At 60.5% G+C, this 17,753-nt stretch overlaps 1 protein-coding gene across 2 annotated transcripts in view; it reads right to left on the bottom strand.

Annotated features, from left to right (window-relative positions):
- Positions 1-705: 705 nt before the first annotated feature.
- The window catches only part of MOB2 (MOB kinase activator 2), a 53,863-nt gene continuing 36,815 nt past the window's right edge, over positions 706-17,753 (bottom strand). For both annotated transcript variants that reach the window (XM_068555118.1, XM_068555119.1), the window contains exons 2-5: positions 10,973-11,133; positions 10,131-10,224; positions 2,064-2,188; positions 706-1,578 (exon numbers count right to left, since the gene is read on the bottom strand). In XM_068555118.1, coding sequence (XP_068411219.1) covers positions 1,250-1,578; positions 2,064-2,188; positions 10,131-10,224; positions 10,973-11,133 — 709 coding nt within the window. In that variant the 3' untranslated portion in view covers positions 706-1,249. The remainder of the gene's footprint in view (positions 1,579-2,063; positions 2,189-10,130; positions 10,225-10,972; positions 11,134-17,753) is intronic.

Below are 17,753 nucleotides of genomic sequence, written 5' to 3'. Positions count from 1 at the left end.
AGGATCCCACCATTGCCATGTAAGGGCTGGCGGGGAGCGGGGGGGTGGGGGTGGGGGTGGGGGTGGGGGGGTGCTTAGCACAACAGAAATTACCAACCAGAGAAGGCTGTCCCTGCGTCACCAGGCGCAATGTCAGGGTCAGGGGACAGGGCCCTACAGAAGCCCCTCACCTCTGCCCACAGGGGGCTGGACAAGCTCCAGGGTTGTTCACGCCACGGCCACCCTGCCCAGCCTGCACCGCAGGCACACACCCCTCTCCCGAGCTCTCCCTATGCCCACCCCTCAGGCAGTGCTGCCCTGTCCAGAGGTGGTCCCTGCAGCAGAGCCCCTGGGACGGGCCGGCTGGCTGGGAAGCACCCCCAGCCGACTCCAGCGCACACTCTAGGGTCCCTGCTGCCTGCGTGGAGAGGGCACAGCACAGGGAGTGAGTGGTCAAGGGCCCCTGGAGACTCGAGACACAAAGCACGGCCCCCGCCCCCCCGCAGAGACGTTTAGCAGGGGAGCCTGTGGTCGGCCCCTGCAGGAAGCGTGGCACCTGCCCTTGGCCAGCACAGCCTTGGTCAGTGAGAGGGCTCCACCGCCCGGGCTGCAGGGGAGGGCGCTGCCCCAGGGGCGCAGAGAGGCGGGGGAGGGCAGAGGAGAGGGGTGTGTGGCCAGACCGCCCTCCACGCAGGGCACCAAGACGCTGAGGACACACGCAGGCGCTGACCTGAGAGAAGTCTTTTTATTACACCCGCACAGGGAAGCCAGGCTCTCCCCCTGCCCCCGGCCGCGTCTCCGCACAGGCCGCCCGCCAGGGCACCGGGATCCGAGCCGGCCAGCCCGGGGGCCCCTCCTGGGCAGCGGGGGCAGCGGAGGGAGACAGGCCCCTCCCCACCCGCCCTGAGCCACCAACAGCCGAGGTCCAGACCAAGCGGGAGAGAGCAGGAGAAAGCCACCCCCAGCCCGAACCAAGACGAAACACGGTGGAAGCGAAGCCTGCGGTCCCCGCCTCGGGGGAAGGAGCCCCGCCTGTCGCGTGTCTCCCCAGAGGCCGAGCCGGCGGCGGGGCGGGCGCGGAAGACCGGGAGAGACGCACCCACAGAAGGGGACTTGGACGGGGGCGGTCCCCAAGTGCCTGCTGAGCAGACGAGCGGAGTCCCAAAGTTCTCGGTGCCGGAGGCGCAGAGTGCCCGCGCCCACACTCCGCGCGCCGCCGGGCGCCGCCTCCCCCGCGGCCGCGCCGCCTCTCCCACGCGGGCGGCCGGGCTCACCTCTCCTTCACGTGGTTCTGTGCGCCCGCCGCCCCGCCCGCGCCGTCCCCGCCCCCGCGGCCCCCGCCGCCGCCGCCGCCGCCGCCGCCGCCGCCGCCGCACAGCACCTCCGTCAGGTCGTCCATGACCGCCGTCTCTTTGGGGTCGAGCAGGTTGAACTCGCGGGCGAAGAGGATGAAGTGCACGTAGAGCGTGTTCAAGTGTCCGTGCAGCTCGAGCGCCAGGGTCTCCTTGAAGTGCGACGAGTAGATGTGCGCCAGCACGTGGAACAGGTACTTGCAGATCTTCTTCACCAGGGACTCGAAGGAGCTGGGGAACTCGCGGCCTGCGGGGAGGGGGCCGCGGTCAGCCCGCCCTGGCCCCACCGCGCCCCCCCCGCCCCGACCCCGCAGCCCTCACGGAGCCGCCCACCGCAACACCTGAGTGAGCCGGCAGCCGGGGCGGGGCCGCGAGGGTGGCTGCTGGCGAGCTGTACTGGGCGCCTCTGTGCGGGGTCCGCGAACCCGCCGCGCATGGCCTAAAGCCGGGACAGGCGCCCAGGGCGCTCTCTGTGGCCTGGGCCGCAGAGGAGGGGGGACCCGGGAGACGGGCACCTCCTGTCGGCCAGGTGCTGCCCTCGGCAGCTCAGGATGGGTCTGGGACCCCGCTGCGCCCGCTCAGGGCTGTACACAGCTGTGGGTGCTGCTCGACGGCTGCAAGCCCCCCCCTCCCCGGCAGGGGGACCTCGAGGGCCCGGCCGTGGGGGGTCGGGGGGGGGGGGGGTAGTGGAGGCCACAGGTCCCAGAGCCTGGGGTGGGAGGGGCCACGCACCGTATTTTGTGGGGAACACGTCCTCGTCGGTCACCAGCTTCTGCACGGAGCTCATGACGAAGTCGACGTACTGGGGGGCCGTGCACTTCACCTTCTTGCCCCGCTCATCATACCAGTAGTACTGTCTGTGGGGACAGAGGGGGGCGGTGACGCCCGCGGCCAGGAGAGCTGGCTGCGCACAGCATCAGGAAACCAACGCGCACCTTCCGCTCTGCACGTGGCCTCAGGCTTCATTCTCTCAAAGGAACGCGTGTTGTTTTACACATGATTTTGGAGGTATCCGCGCTGTGCCCAGCCCGTCCCGGAGGCCCTGCCGTGACTGGTCAGCCGGGCCTCGACCCTCAGTAGTATCCCTGCTGCCACCAGCAGAGGCCAAACCTCTGCCCGCGGCCGGGCGGGGTGAGGAGGCCTCAGGACACGGAAATCTGGCCCCTGGACGCCCCCCAAAGACCCCAAGCTGCCCCGTACAGGGGGGTGGGTGTGGGGCAGACAGTCCTCAGGCTGGAGTGGGCCAGGGTGTTCGGGGTGTTGACACCTGGGTTTTCTTCTCACCGCGTAAGCCCAGCCGTGAAACCAAGCGCGTCTCCTAGCTCATGAAAACATGGCCTATCCTCCAGCAGCACAAACACAAACCCCTGGTGGGCTCCCCCTGCAGCCACCAGCAGCCCTCCCACCAAGGGCTGCAGTCTTCCCAGCAGCAGGCCCTGTACCTGCAGGCTGGCTCGCCAAGAGCTGCACCCTCGGAGCCCACAGCGGAGCTGGGGGGACACAGGCTGCATCTGTCAGTGAGCGAGCGAGTGACCAGAGCACCCCCTTCCGTGGCCTAGCCGCCAACCCTGCCACACCCCTGCCCCAGCCAGACGGGCTTCATGGAGACCTCCGCCCGGCATCCCCGCCCCCATTTAGCTGACTTTACTTGGCTTCAGAACTGGCTTAGACCAGTTCCCCCAACACCTCACCATCCCACCTTATCCCAGGCCAGCACCCCAGGCTGGCTCTGAGCACCCTGCCCTGATTTCCTGAGCTCACCAAGCACCCCTGGGTGACAGCCACGTGGGCTCACCCACCCCCACCACCTTGCCAGGCCTGTTGTCGGGACAGCAGGGTCCCCATCTCTCGTGGCCAGCCTGACTCCAGCCGAAATAAAAAGGCACGCCCCGCCCACGTGACCTCAAGGCAGCCCTGCTGCCCGCCGCGCCCCGCCCCCCACTCCCTCTAGCAGGAACCAAGGCTCCTCCCCGCCCCCAGGACCGGTTAGCGTATCTGTGCCCCTGGCAGGACCCGTTAGCGTATCTGCGCCCCTGGCAGGGCTGGGTGGGTGTCAGGCTGCAGGACAGGGAAAACAGCCCACACACAGATGGACAGGCCACCAGGAAAAAGGCCAGCCTTCAGTGGACAAGGGGACACAGCCCTGACTGCCCCTGGGTATCAGGCCCCGCCCTACACCTGCAGTGCCACCTCACCAGAGCCCTCCCTGCCACGCCTGCTCCCAGGCTGCCCCTAGGCACTGCTGGCCCCGCAGGGAGACCAGGCTGCCCCACAAGGCCCCCGAGCTGGTCAGACAAAGCCCCAAGAAGCTTGCCGAGCTCCCTGCCGGCCCCCAGCAAGGATCCAGAGCCCTCCCCACCACAGGGTGGCCCTGCTGGCCGCCCTTCCCCTGCCCGGACATCGGCACCATCCGAGGACGTGCTCAGTGAAAAGACAAATGAATCGTCCCTCTCCTCACAACAGCCCCTGGGGTCCCCGGACCAGCTCGGGAGGGGCCCCAGACAGAGGTCAGACACCTGCCCCAGCGATTCCCCACCCCTGCTTGGTGCTGGATGCGCCTGGCCACGGGTGCCACAGTCAGAAAAAACCGCCGGAGCTAGAAAATGGGAAACGTTTTCATGATGTCAGGCCCGGAGAGACCAGCTCCTTAGGGGCACTGTAGTTGCCCCGCCTGCGTGACAGCTGGAACACTCTGCTTTCAACGTTCCTCTTTTTCGTTTTCATTTTATTTTTGAACTGTCACACAGTAAAGCTGACTGGTTTTGGCGTGCAGTCTTATGCATTTTAACCCAAATAGAGGACCCACAACGGGGCACAGCTCCCACCCTGGCCCCCGGCCTGCTGGTCAGTCCCCAGCACGCTAGTGACATGTCCTCAGGAACGCCACGCGATGTCCTGAGCCGGGCTCTGCGATCCATGCCACTGAGATGGACACCTTGTGGACGCGCCCGTCTGTCCAGACATTCACCTGCCGAAGGACACCTGTGTGGCCTCCTGTTTGGGGCAATTATGGGTCAGGCTGTTAAAACCCTCCCGGGCAGGTGTTTGTATGAGCACTAGTTCTCGTTTCTCTAGGGTGGACGCCCAGGAGTGGGACAGCTGGGCCCACGGTAGGTGAACGCCTTGTGTCCTGAGAAACCATCAACACGTTCTCGGAGCGGCCATCCCGCCGGGACCCCCTCCATCCTCGCCGGCACCCGGCGCGTTTTATCAGGCGCTCCTGCAGCGTGGTCTGAATTCATATTTCTCCACCGGCTCATGAGGCAGAGCCTCGCAGGTGCTCATCTGCCCTGCTTGGGTCCTCTTCCATGATCTGTCCAAGTCCTTTCTCCACTCGTGACCAGATTTTCTTACTGATCATCTGTGAGGGCTCTTTATCCATTCCGCCCACTAGTCCTTTCTCGGACATGGGATTATTCTCTAGTCTGTCTTCCCTTTCTCCTAACAGTGTCTTTCTCAGAGCAAAAGTTCTAAATTTTCATGAAGCCCAGTTTACGGATTCTTTCTCGCCTATGGACTGTGGCTCGTGTCACGACCAAGAACTCTTCGCCTAACACTATCGTGAAGGTTTCCTCCTGCGTTTTCTTCTAAAAGTTTCATGTTTTATATTTAGATTTAGAATTCACTTCAAGTTAATTCTGGCAGAAGAGGACATGCAGATGACTGGTTTTTCCAACAGCTCTGGTTGAAAAGTCTGTCCTTTCTCCACTGAATTCCTTTTGCATCTCTGTCAAACATCAAGGGGCCACGCTTGTGGGGGTCCATTTCTGGACTCTATTCTGTTGCACTGATCTCTGTGTCTCTTCCTTCACCACCACCATGCTGTCCCGATTACCACAGTTTTACAGTAAATCTTAAAAATAGGCCGTGGGACTCTTCCAACTTGACTGTTCTTTTTTCAAAATCATTGTAGCTATTCCAGTGACTTTGCTATTCCATATAAATTCTAGAATCAGCTTGTTTATATCAATAAAAACTCTGCTAGGATGTTAACTGAAACTGCAATAAATGAATTTACACTTCTGGTGTGTTGAGTCTTCCCATCCACGAACACAGTACGTCTCTCCATTCACGACAGTCTTTGATTCCATTCATCAGCGTTTTGTAGTTTCCAGCATAAAGATCCTGTGCATGTTTCCTTAGATCTGTACCTAAGTATTTCATTGTGTTTGGAGCTACTGTAAGTGATATAATTTTATCAATTTCGTGTTTCAATTGTACACTGCCAGTATACAAACTATGATTGATCTTTGTGTGCTGACCTTGCTAAATTTATTCATTCGACTTTTTGCTAGAATCCTTGCGTTGTTTTTTTTTTCCTACATAGACAATCATGTTGTATGCAAATACAGTTTTATTTTCTTCTTCTCCAATTTGAAAGACTGTTATTTCTTTTTCTTGCCTTACTGCATTACCCATCTTGGGTAAATTGTGATATTTTGTGCTTTCCAAGGAATTGGTCCATTTAATCTAAACTGTCAAATTTAATGTATGCAGAGATATTTGTGATGTTTCTTTATTATCCTTCTATTATCTCCTGGGTTTATCATTATTTCCCCTTTCATTCCTTATATTGATAATCTGTACCTTTTCTCTCTTTATCTTTGTTAGTTTTACTAAAGGTTTCTCAATTTTACCAATCCTTTCAAGGAGTCAGCTTCTGGTTTCATTAATTTTTCCCAGCTGTTTTCAGAAATCAATGTCGGTGATTTCTGTTCTTATTTTACCATTTCTTTCCTTCTGCTCAATTTAGGGGTTTTTTTTTTTTTTTTTTTTTGCTCTTCTTTTTTCTAGGTTCTTAATATGGAAGCTTAGATTGTATTGAGATCTTTCTTCTTCTAAAACAAGTGGTTTAATCCTATAAACATTCCTCTAAGCCTTGCTTTAGCTGCAGCCCACAAGTTCAGATATGTTGCATTCTCGTTTGTGTTCAGTTTAAAACATTTTCTAATTTCCTTGAGACTTCCTCTCTGACCCATGGATTATTTAAAAGTATGTTAATTTCTGGGGGCTTCCCTGGTGGCGCAGTGGTTGAGAATCTGCCTGCCAATGCAGGGGACACGGGTTCGAGCCCTGGTCTGGGAAGATCCCACATGCAACTAGACCCATGAGCCACAACTACTGAGCCTGCACATCTGGAGCCTGTGCTCCGCAACAAGAGAGGCCGTGACAGTGAGAGGCCTGCGCACCGCGATGAAGAGTGGCCCCCACTCGCCGCAACTAGAGAAAGCCCTCGCACAGAAACGAAGACACAACACAGCCAAAAATAATAAATAAAAAAAAAATTAAAAGTATGTTAATTTCTAAATGTTTGGACATTTTCCTGTTATTGATTTCTAATGTAATTATGGTCAGAAAACTTGCTCTGTATGACTCTGATTCTTTAAAGTTCGCTAAGGTCTGTTTTGTGAGCCAGGATATGATCTACACTATTTTGATGAATAATCCCAGTGCACTTGAAAGGGATGTGCATTTTACTGCCGAGGGTGGAGTATTGTGTAAATTTCAACTCAGTCCAGCTGGCTGACGGTGTTATTTAGTTCCAGATTCTTGCTGACTTTCTGCCTACTAGGGCCGTCTATTACCAAGAGAGGAATGTTGAAATCTCCAACCATAATGTGATTTTGTCTGTTTCTCCCTTTGGTTCTGTCCATTTGCTTTGTGTAAAAGCTCCGTTGTTTGGTACATACACATTCAAGGTCAGTACTTCTTGATGAATTGACTCTTTTGTAAATAACGCAATCTTCTTCTTTATCCCTAGTTATTTTTTGCTCTGAAGTTTACTTTGGTATTAACATAGCCACTTTAGTTTTCTTCTGATTTGGTATATCTTTGTTGGTATATCTTTTCCCATTCTTTCACTTTTAACCTACCAATGTCATTGCATTTAAAGTGAATTTCTTGGGACTTCCCTGGCGGTCCAGTGGTTAAGACTCCACGCTTCCACTGCAGAGGGCGCAGGTTTGAACCCCTGGTCGGGGAACTAAGATCCCACATGACACGTGGCATGGCAAAAAAAAAAAAGTGAATTTCTTGTATACACTGAAATCCATTCTTATGATCTGTCTTGTCACTGGCATGTTCACACCATTGACATTCACTGTAATTACTGATCTGTCTGAATTTAAGTTTACCATCATTTACTATTTGTTCCCTTTGTTTTTCACTCCTTATATTTCCTGCCTTCTTTTGCGTTATTTTTAGTATTTCCTTTTAGTTTATCTATTATGATTTTGACTATGTCACTTATGTAACTTTTTTAAGAGATTGCTCAAAGGATTATAAAATGCATGTGACCTTTCCGTGCTGTACCTGGAGCCAAGTATCACCTCCACAAGCGGAACCACAGAGCCGACCAGCACACAGGGCTCTCTGCCTGCCCCAGGACACTACTGCTGTCTCAGTGTTCCATCCGCACACGCTGAAGACCCATCAGACGGTGATGGGTTTTGCTCACCCACCAGACACGCTTTAAAGAGCTGAAGAAGAGTGGAGCGGCCTATCACATCTCCCGTCTCTTGCTCTCCCCGAATCCTGCTGTCCCGCGGTCCCTTCTAGCACCACTTCCTTCCTGTGTGAAGAGCTCCCTGCGCAGCTCTGCTGGCTGCGAGTTAACCCTCTTAGTCTCCCTTCCTCTGAGAAATGTCTCTATTTTACCCTCATTCTTGAGGAGCATTACGTGGAACTCCCGGGGGGACCGCTCTTTCCTTTCAGCACCTGAACGATGTTATGGAACCTCCTCCTGGCCCCCGGGGGGGAAGGAGAGCCACAGCCACCGGCACCACGTCCCCACAGGTGCAGTGCTGCTGGCTCTGATGCTCTTAAGGTGTGTGTTCTCTTCAGCTGTTTGATTATGTGTTTGTGGTGGATTCATCGGGTTTAGCCTGCTCAGAGTTCATTAAGCTTCCTGAATCTGTAGGTTTGTGTCTTGACCAAATTTGGTAAGTTTTCAGCCATGTTTCTTCAAATATGTTTTCGGCCATATTTCTTCAAATATGTTTTCGGCATGGCCCTTTCTCCTCTTCTTTTGGGATGCCAACACTACCCTTAGGTTTCTGTCCTTCAGGCACCAGCAGGGCGGAGAAGGGCCTCCAGCCTGGGCCTCGGCCCCACTCCCGGCCCCAGGAGGACTGGATGGTCCCGGGAGAGCAGTGGCTCTGTGGACCCTGACAGACTCCCTTTTTCTATTAAACTAATTCATGTGTTTCCATTCCTTGATCTCAAATGATTCCTACGAAGGCATTTATATGCATATCAATTCATATAAATTTACAAAAACTCTACAAAGTAGGTTACAGGTGAGAAGAATGAACAGTAGAATTCTCAAAATCCCCAGATCTCCAAGTTTTACATGGCAAAGCCAGCATCTAGACACACATCTGCCTGACACCAAATCCTATGCTCTTTCAAGGAGCCTCTTCTCAAACACATCGATACTGGAAGGGCATGTGGCGCCATGGAGGGGCCCCGGCTTTCCCACTCGCCAGCCCATAGGCCACCTGTGACGCCGCCTGGTCAGGCACACAGCTGGCAAACGTCCTCCAAGCATGCCACACACATGGCTCTGCAGTGCTGCCCTTGCCCACTTGCAGCTGCTGTGGCCATGTCTGCTCTACAGAGCTGATGTCCCATGCTGATGTTCTCCTGCCCCAAGCTCACCTCAAGCCTGCTCCCAGCACTGCCCACCCAACACTGCCCCATCCTCCCTGGGCCATGCCTGGCTGTGGCTATCTGGGGACACACGTGACACCTGAGCATACCATCAATGGCTCTCGCTGGGTGAGTGAGGAGTGAAGAGCAGCTGTCTTCTGCACTTGTGCCCTCTGAAGGGCGGGGGAACTCTACCCTCTGCCTGTGCTGAGGCTTTGGGTGGGCTCTCAGCAAGAGGAGGGCCCACGTGTCTCGGCCTGAGCTGGGTCTGCCCACAGCCTACGGGCAGGGTGAACTCAGGACGGCAGCACTGACGTGTCCACTAGTGGAGGCCCGCTGCTCACATGTACTCCTATCAGCCCCCGGCCTGCAGAGGAGATGTCAGAAAGGAGCTTCTGTGCCCCCGTGCCACACCCTGCCCGGGCTGAGCCCCTGCAGACCTGGCCTCCTGCCTGTGGCCTCTTCTGTGGCTTCTGCTACTTGGGCCGGTGGCAAGCCCAGGGCCACGTGGTGGCTCTCCTATCCACGTGGCCTCCAAGAGCTGCCACAGAGGCAGTGGGGTACCCTGGAGCCCCTCAGGGATGCCTGCTTACTGAGGAAACGAACGGCACGTGCTTCCAGAAGAGAGCAGCCTGCACCAGGCCTGCAGGACGTCACCTCACGGGAAGGCGCCAAGGCGTCCCAGCCCCACGGACCGGCAGCGGGTGGGGTGCAGTAGGGCCTCCACGCAGAGCAGGAGCTCTGAGTTAGAGCCATCAGCCGGTGGGGCCGGGAGCCACAGCAGAGAAACACACACCGTGCTGTCTCAGGAAGCCCAGCGGGCACGTCCTGGGGAAACGTCCTTGCCCCCAGGAACGCGTCCTGTCAGCCCCTGGCTGGCTCCCAGCACCTGTGCCCCGGAGGGACCCACGCCGCCGGGGTCCCAACCTCCGCAGGGCTCTGCTTCCCGTCGCCCTGCCAGGCCCTGGGCCCGTGAGCACAGGAGGTGCAGCCGGGCGAGGACCCAGCTGAGGGAGGCCCTGAGCCACTGGGAGACCTCGAGCGGAGGCCGCAAGCGTGGGGTCTGAGAAGACAGGAGTGCAGCGGCCGGGGCCACGGCCACAGCCTGCCCGAGCCCCCGGGGCAGGGCCACACCAGGCAGCGACTCACGTGTTGCACACGGCCATCGTCTGGCACGCCTCCCCCGTGCAGAACTCTGAGATGGTGCTGTACTGGAGGTTGACGTGGTGGAAGAATGTCGTGGCTGGAAGGGAAGAGAAAGGCCGGGCGTGAAGACCACACCGTGGAGCCACTCTGCGTCTCCAGCGTCCTGCAGGCCCAGGGGGACCAGAGCCTCTCTCCTCGGGACCCTCCTGGGGGGGCTGGTGCTTATCTCAGACCAAAGACCATGGCCCTAGCGCAGCACCGTCGTCGGGAGCGGGCGGCACGGACCAGACGGTGCTGAGCTGGGCAGGGTGCCCGAGGCTTGAGACAGAGTCCCCTCCACGAGGGGTGGGGCAGCAAACCTCCCACCCCAGCCCCTTGATCACACCCTGCTCTACGGTCACCAGCTGATCAGGGACACCGCTAAGGCAGGCGGCAGCACCAGCTCACGGCCACAAAGCCTACCGCTCTCGGGAAGAGAGCTGGCGCCTTGCCCTGCGTGGGGCATCCCACGAACCCTGAGCCTGTCCGGCAGGCGGGGGTGAGTCCGCCACCCCTCCCACAGGCCATGGCCTTCCCGCCACCACAGCACCGCCGGCCTTGCAGCCACGCTCCCGTCCCACGGTGCCCCCTGGCCCTGGTGTCCTGTCCCCCGGTGCGACCAGGACCCGCACTGAGTCCCCGCATCTGAGGGGACCCTGAGTGCCCGGCAGGGCTGGCCACCCCGGGCCTCGGCTTCCAGCCGACGCAGGTTGGGGGGGGGGGGGCGCTGAGCACCAGCTCTGGGGGGTCCTGGGGGAAATGAGGGGGGGCTGCCCTCCCGGCCCTGCCGGCCCGCCCCCACGCACTGTTGCTGGCCAGCCACTCGTTGAGGTCGATCTCCCGAGGCAGCACCACCAGCTCCTTGAACCCGAAGTCGGTGATCCTGGACTTGGTGTACTCCGGCTCCAGGTACACCTTCTTCTCCTCGGCGACGGGCTTCTTCCCGTTGGGCTTGGCTTTGGACTTCCTGCGGAGAGAAGGGAGCGCGGGGTCACGGCAGGTGCAGGCGTGGAGGCCGCGGGCCGGCCCGGGAGACGAGCAGTGCCGGGGGACGCCTCGGGGGCTTCAGCTCCCGTGGGCCCAGGTGTGGGAGGAAGCTGCCCTGCGCCCGTGCCCTCCCCTGCCGCCGTCAGGGGCCCAAACCTGGAACCCAGGGCGGGCAGGGAGCTCTGGGACCACCAAAGGGTGGGGTGGCGGCCACATGTGACACCGCGGCCCTGCAGCCCTCCTGGCCCCCACCTGGGCCTGGGGTCCCGCTGCAGGGCCACAGGGGTGCCCACCACTCGGCCGGGCCCTGAGCCTCCGCGCAGAGTCCCACCGTGCGCCCTGCTGCGCAGATGACCCAGCAGCCCGCCCTTACTGAGCACCCACTGCATGCCGACGCCCCAGGCCACCCCACTGAGGCCTCCTGTCATCACGAGTTCATGGCTCACCCGCCTGACACCTGCCCGCTGGCCCGCGCTCTCTCCCAAGTGCACGGTGCAGGTTCCAGGCAGAGACGGGAGTAGGCGTGAGCAGATGTTAGAGATTTCACGAAATGGCCACTGTTCACTAAAATTTTTCTTGGTCAGGAAAATAGTTCTTTTCCATTAAAAATATGCTGTTATATAACACAGAATGGGCCTGTTATGGCTATTTTTACATGCACGAATACGTATTTTTGCAACGTCTTTGTCCTCCTACAGGGAGCGTCAGTACCTAACCCGTGAACCAAAGCTCTTTGGGGCTGAGGGAGCCCCGGCCCCACCTCGGCAGAGAAGGCGGCGGCCCCAGAACCAGCCTCCCTCCAGCTGCCCCCACGGCCGGAGCCGGGGCCATGGTGTGTGCGGCCCAGGCAGGCCAAGGAGATGGCACATCCCCTAAGGAGGAAAACTGCCCAACAGAGTGGCCCAGAGCCTGCAGCCGGGACGTTAGCCCGAGTCACCGCACCTGCCACAGGCCGGAGCCCGAGCTGGGTGAAGTGAGTGGTGTGCCGAGGGGCTGCCTTCCAGGCGCCGCCGCCCCACGTCGGCCAGTGCGGAGCAAGCTGCCCTCTCCTGCACCTGTAGGCCCACGACGTTTCAAGGTTAAGACTGGGTTCTTGGGCTGGCGTGGGTTGAAAAACTGAAGGAGAAAACCCCTAAGAGCACGGATTAGTCTCTTGCTTCTTTTACTTGAATGACTGAAATCTTCAGTGGCAGACATCACGACTTCCAGAAAACAAACTGCAAATCAGTCAAACCGTCCTGAGTCTCACTGACCAGAAGAGGCCACTTTTGGCTGTAGACTCTCAAGGAGGGATCCCCTGGGACAGAGGATGATAGAGGGAGACCGAGGGCAGGCACACAGCCCAGTGCGGCCTCCCACCCCAAGGGGCAGCCACAGGCCGGAGGGACGGTGCCTTGCAGGGGAGGGTGGGCGGGCCGAGGACCTGGGCCCGGGGGCTGCGGCTCGCGGCTGGGTCCTACCAGCTCATACCCCCGTGGTCTCCAGCGCCCGCAGAAGGAGAGGCGCTCCTGTCGCTGCCTCCGGGGCCTGGGTGAAAACACACCGCGGGCCCCGCACGGGGCGCGAACTAGACACTGCCGTCCTCCGTCCCAAGGGCTCTGTGTCCCTCCCGCCCCCGCCAGCCCCGCTGAGGCCCACATTTGGCGGCGCGGGGGGTGTCACACGGGATGAAAGGTCTGCAGCTCCTGACCTTGCCGTTTTTTTCCCTTCTGTTTTGAAAAGTTGCTAGTGGTTTATTTAAGAGAAACAGGAAGGAAAAATGCTCCCTGAATGCCAGGGAAATGTTTTCCCTTCAGCTTCTCACAGCAGATCTTTGCCTTAAAAGGCAATGTGTGCTTGGCCTCCGGGTGCAGCGCCGGCAGTGGCTAGTGCTGGGCAAGGGCCACAGTGTCCTGGGGACGGGCCCGGGTGGGCTGGAGCTGGAGTGCGGGTGTGAACACTGCACAAACACAACCACAAGCAGGGGGCACTCCGAGGGTCCCCACGGGGGGCAGGTGGGGCTGTTCACTGGGGACAAGTGTGGGCACGGGCCTCTGGGGGCCCTGCAGCCTCCCCCAGTGTACACAGAGGGGGACAGGGCCCCAGAGGGGCGGAGGGCGCCCTGGGCTCCCCGGAGAGGGGTGGGTGGGGTGCTTTCCTGACCCTGGGCCTGTGCTGCTGAGCCAGGCGCCAGCCGTCAGAAAGCCGGCGCTCGCTTGGAAGGTCCCCATGTCCACAGCCCCAAGCACACGGGACGCACCTCCAACCCCAAGCCAACTTCTGCTCCGGTCACCCCTGAGTGTCCATCTGCTGGGCACATTCCCAGCTATGAGCCCGGCCAGGCTTAACCGACCCCCTCGCCTGTGCTGCAAGCGTGTACCTGCCCGTCCCCCGCCGCAGTGCACACCTGGCCCAGGCCAGCCCCCACTCGGAGCCTCAGTGTCTGGGCGTGGAGGCTGCCGCCACCACACGTGAGGGTGGGATGAGCGGGGGCCTGGGCTGTGAAGCCACTGCCCGACCCGCCTCCTCGCCCCGTGCTCAGGGCACACACGGCAGCAACAGTGGCCGGGCGGCCTTTACACGAGCGACCACGGGCAGAGCGGCAGCAGGAAGCGGCCGTCACGGAGGGGTGTCACAGGGCCTCGGGCACAGGGCTGCGCGGGGGTGCCGCTGTGCTGAGGGTGTGGTGTCCTCGTGCCCACACGTCACTTCCAGGGAGACCGAGAGCCCCTCCGGCTGAGGGCACCCTCCGTGTTTGGTTCTCAGAGGGGCGGGGGAGGCAGCCCCAGGAGGACCCGGGTTTCTGCTCCGTGAGACAGGCGTCGGGGGCTCTGGGCCGTGATCTGTGTGGTCAGAGGCCTCCACCTCCTCGCCCCCCCTCGCTTCTCCGTCCGCACCTGCCCTCCTACAACCAACAGGCAGGAGCACCCCGGGGCCCCCAGGCCCTGCCTCATCACCCAGCGCCGGCCTGGGGTCCCCAGACCCAGCACGGCTGGGAACGGCTCTCCTGCCAGGTCGGCCGGCCCGGACCTCTCTGCACCGTCCTCGAGTCTCCCTTCACACCCTCCACCAGGAGACGACGGCCACTGACCAGGTGGTGGCAGGACTGAAGGACAAGCCGGCCTGGGGCGAGTCTGGGGACGCGGAAGGGCCTGCCACACCTGAGTGCCACCACCCCAAGTCCTGTCCTTTTTAGAGAGGTGAAGGCTCCTAGCCAAGACGCTCGGCCCCTTAGAGCACAGGGTTTCAGACGACACATGGTGACCTTGGAAGTGGGACAGGCTGCTGCGTGACACAGCGGCGGCACCCATCCTCGGTCCCTGAGGCCGCGTCGGCAGAGAGGACGGGACTCTCCGCCCAGAGGCACCAGGCTCCTAAACGGGCCCTGTCCAGCCTAGGCCCAGGCACCCCCTTTCCAGCTGGGGCTCCCACAAATCCGCGGAAGGGAAGGCTGGGCATGGCCCCGGTGCGGAGGGACAACTGTGGAACCCCTGGGCCGCGGGCAGGAGAGTGGACGCCAGGCCTCAGCCCACCCAGGGTCCGCCGCGCCCTCCTGGGAGAAAGAACGCGGCTGTGGGCACACGCGGAGGACCCCCCGTCTTACTGTGGGCTCCGAGGCCGAGTCCCACCCAGCCGACGCCAAACACCTGGGAGGGGCCGCGGCTCCGCAGGAAACACCTTCTGACGGTCTCCCCAGTGGACGCCCACCCAGCCTCACCCCTCAGCCTCCCCTGCTCCTGAGGCCTTTACTGCAGGGGGGCAGGGTCCCCACACCCGAGGCATGGACCCAGCTGGGTCCCTCCGCCAATGTGCCTGGCCTGGCACATTCCTGTCTACAAGACCCCGCCCAAGGTCACTCCGCCCAGTCCCCTGGGATGGCCCCGCGGTGGCGGCTGCTCGGTGTGACTCGGGCACAGACACAGACGGCCGTGCAGCCCAGCCCGCCAGGTGAGACGGCTGGAGCGTGTGGGAGGGGTCCAGCCCGAGGAACGTGGATGTGCCGCGGGCCCCGCCTGCACACAGCCCCGAGTGCTGGGGTGGGTGGCGGCCGAGGGAGCCCACCGAACGCCGAAGGCCCCCGCCACGAGCTCAGTTCACTGTCTCCATCCAAAGGCAACTCGGCTGGCCCAGACCCCAGACCCCAGGCACGGCCACCCCTGGGGGCCACCACCAGGACGCCTTGGCTGGCACAGTCCTGCCCTCCAGGGAGCAGCAAGCAGCTTCCAGGTTTTACAGACAAATGAATCCTCCAGGCATCATTAGTGCTGGGCAAGGGGCTGGTGGTCTCCAGGCACAGAGCCGGCTTGGCTGCAGCCAATGAGGTGGCGCTGGATCGGGGGACGAGACGGGCAGGTGGGGGCGGCTTCCCTCTCTCCTCAGAGCCCCGCCCACCCTGCTGTCCTCCCCCCAGCGCCCCCAGCCAGCGCCTGGCCCACAGTGCTCCCCCAGATGCTGGCACAGATGCCAGAGCGGCCAAGGTTCTCACCAGGAGGGGGATGCAGGGCAGATTCGGCAGGGGGCACCTGCAGGAAGTCAAGGGAGCCTGGAGGCCTGAAGGAGGGTGGGCAAGCCTGGAGGTGGGGCGGCCTGGAGTCAGCCTTGTGGGACAGAGGGGGTCGAAGGTCTGGGGTGGGGAGCGGGGTTATGAGGCTCCTGCAGACGCGTGAACGTGGACTCAGCGTAAAACACAGATGCTGGGCAGGTCCCACAGGAAGGCCCCATGGAACACTGGGCGGTGCCGTAGGTGGTCTTAGAAAGGAGGAGCCCACAGACAGGGATGCCCACCTTCCCAAGACCCCAAGTTCTATGCAGTGGGACTGGGAAAACTGCACTCTGACACTTAGAGACCACCCCCCCGACCTGGACCATGTTCTCACGGTCCTCACTGGCCCTGGTGACCGGCCCCTTCCCAGAGCACAAACTCGGAGGCCGAGGGCTGGGAAGACCCCCACGGAACCCCTGTCAAATCCCCACGGGCTGCACGAGGCTGTGGAGAGAGACGCGCAGGTCATTTCTCGGTTTAACAGCCTGGCAGTCAGCACCCAAACAAAGCACACTTTCACAAGCCATGCGTCCCCTACAAAATAAGAGACCCATTGAGAGGGAAGCCACCGGGGCAGACAGAGCGAGGGCTGCAGACACCCGAGACCCACCGTCCACGCACATTAGGTGCTCGGGGCACTGCTGCATCCAGAACTGCAGCCACGAGGCGGCCACTCTGCTCAGAGCCCGCATCCTCCTCTACCCACGCGCTAATAAGCTGCTCCTCTTCTAACACCTGGCTGGACCGCCACCTTCACTGGAAAGTCTTCTCGGATCCCCCAGGGGGGCGGCCTTGGCCTCCTTCTCGCAGACAGCTCAGAGAGCTGGCCCTGCCTTCCTGTCCTCGGTGGAGCCCGTCTCGGCGTTCGGGCCCCTCCCACCACGCCACGTGCACACAGGCACGCACCGGCCCCCACTCGCTGTGGGGACGTCACCACCGTTTCTGATCTGAACCAACGACCTGGAGGGGGCACTGCCACCCTGCCCCACACCTTTACATCGCAGGGCAGACTCCCCGTTAGTCCTCCCTGGGTGGCAGGGGGCGGCCCCTGTGGGAGAGGAGGGTGCAGACCATAGGAAGCCGGAGACACAGGTCATAGAGCTCACTGCTGGTCCCACCACCAGCCACACTTGTCCCTCACCCCAGACCCTGACCAAGCGGCCTGCTTAGCTTGGTTGCAATTAAAGACAGGATTAGAAAAGCAAAAGATACTTTCACTTAAAAGTTCCGACCCACCCAAATTACAGGCAAATACAAGATTATTACATTGAAGGAAACGTGATTTCAGTCTGAACTGTGACACATCCTGGGTGAGGAGGGGCAGCCAGGAGCCTATCCTGGGCCCCCTCCCCTCCCCTCCCCGCTGGGCTGAGCCGGGCCCCCCAGGCCCGCAGCACAGAACAGACCTGACCATTGTGAAGGCCTGCTCCCCGGCCCCCATGCTCTCCCGAATGCCTGAAACAGACGCTTCCACCCTGAGACAGAAGAGGCGCTGGAGTTTCTCCAAACCCCTCGTGCGGGACACCGGAGGCTCTGCTGCAGCAGGTCAGAAAAAGAGGTGAGAAAAGAGGTCAGAACCTGCTTTTCTGGTAACGCCCCTACAGCAGACAAGGCCCAGGGAAGTTCTCTAGATAAGGCCACTGGTGGACAGACTGGTCATCCTGCCCGGGGACCAGAGGCCAGACACCGGGGGCGGCAAAGGCTCTGTCCAGCAGGCGCGGGAGGGCAGGAGGCAGGCCTGCTGCGGTCTGAGACGCGGTTCATCGGAAAGACGGACACCAGTCATGGGCGCCCCCTGTTCTTGCCCAGACCCTCTGGGCCAAACACTCCCCTTTCAGGGCACCCCCCCCCCCCAAACAGCAGGAAGTGCAGGACTCTAGGGAGAACCTCACTCCAAACAAAGTTCTGACCGTGTCCAGCTGCTTCCCAGGCATCCACAGGTGGGGCCGTGTCTGCCCCGGGCCCATCAGCCCCCCAGTCCCACCGGAGGGGTCTGCACACCACGGCAACTTGACCCAGAGGACAACTATGGCCACTCCTCCCCAGACTGAGCCCTGGGGCAGGGACTAGGGACAGTC

Source organism: Eschrichtius robustus, chromosome 11 (genome assembly GCF_028021215.1).
Source record: "Eschrichtius robustus isolate mEscRob2 chromosome 11, mEscRob2.pri, whole genome shotgun sequence".
Taxonomy (NCBI): Eukaryota; Metazoa; Chordata; class Mammalia; order Artiodactyla; family Eschrichtiidae; genus Eschrichtius; species Eschrichtius robustus.
Note: the sequence above shows the minus strand (reverse complement) of the source record. Positions and strands in the feature narration are given on the sequence as shown.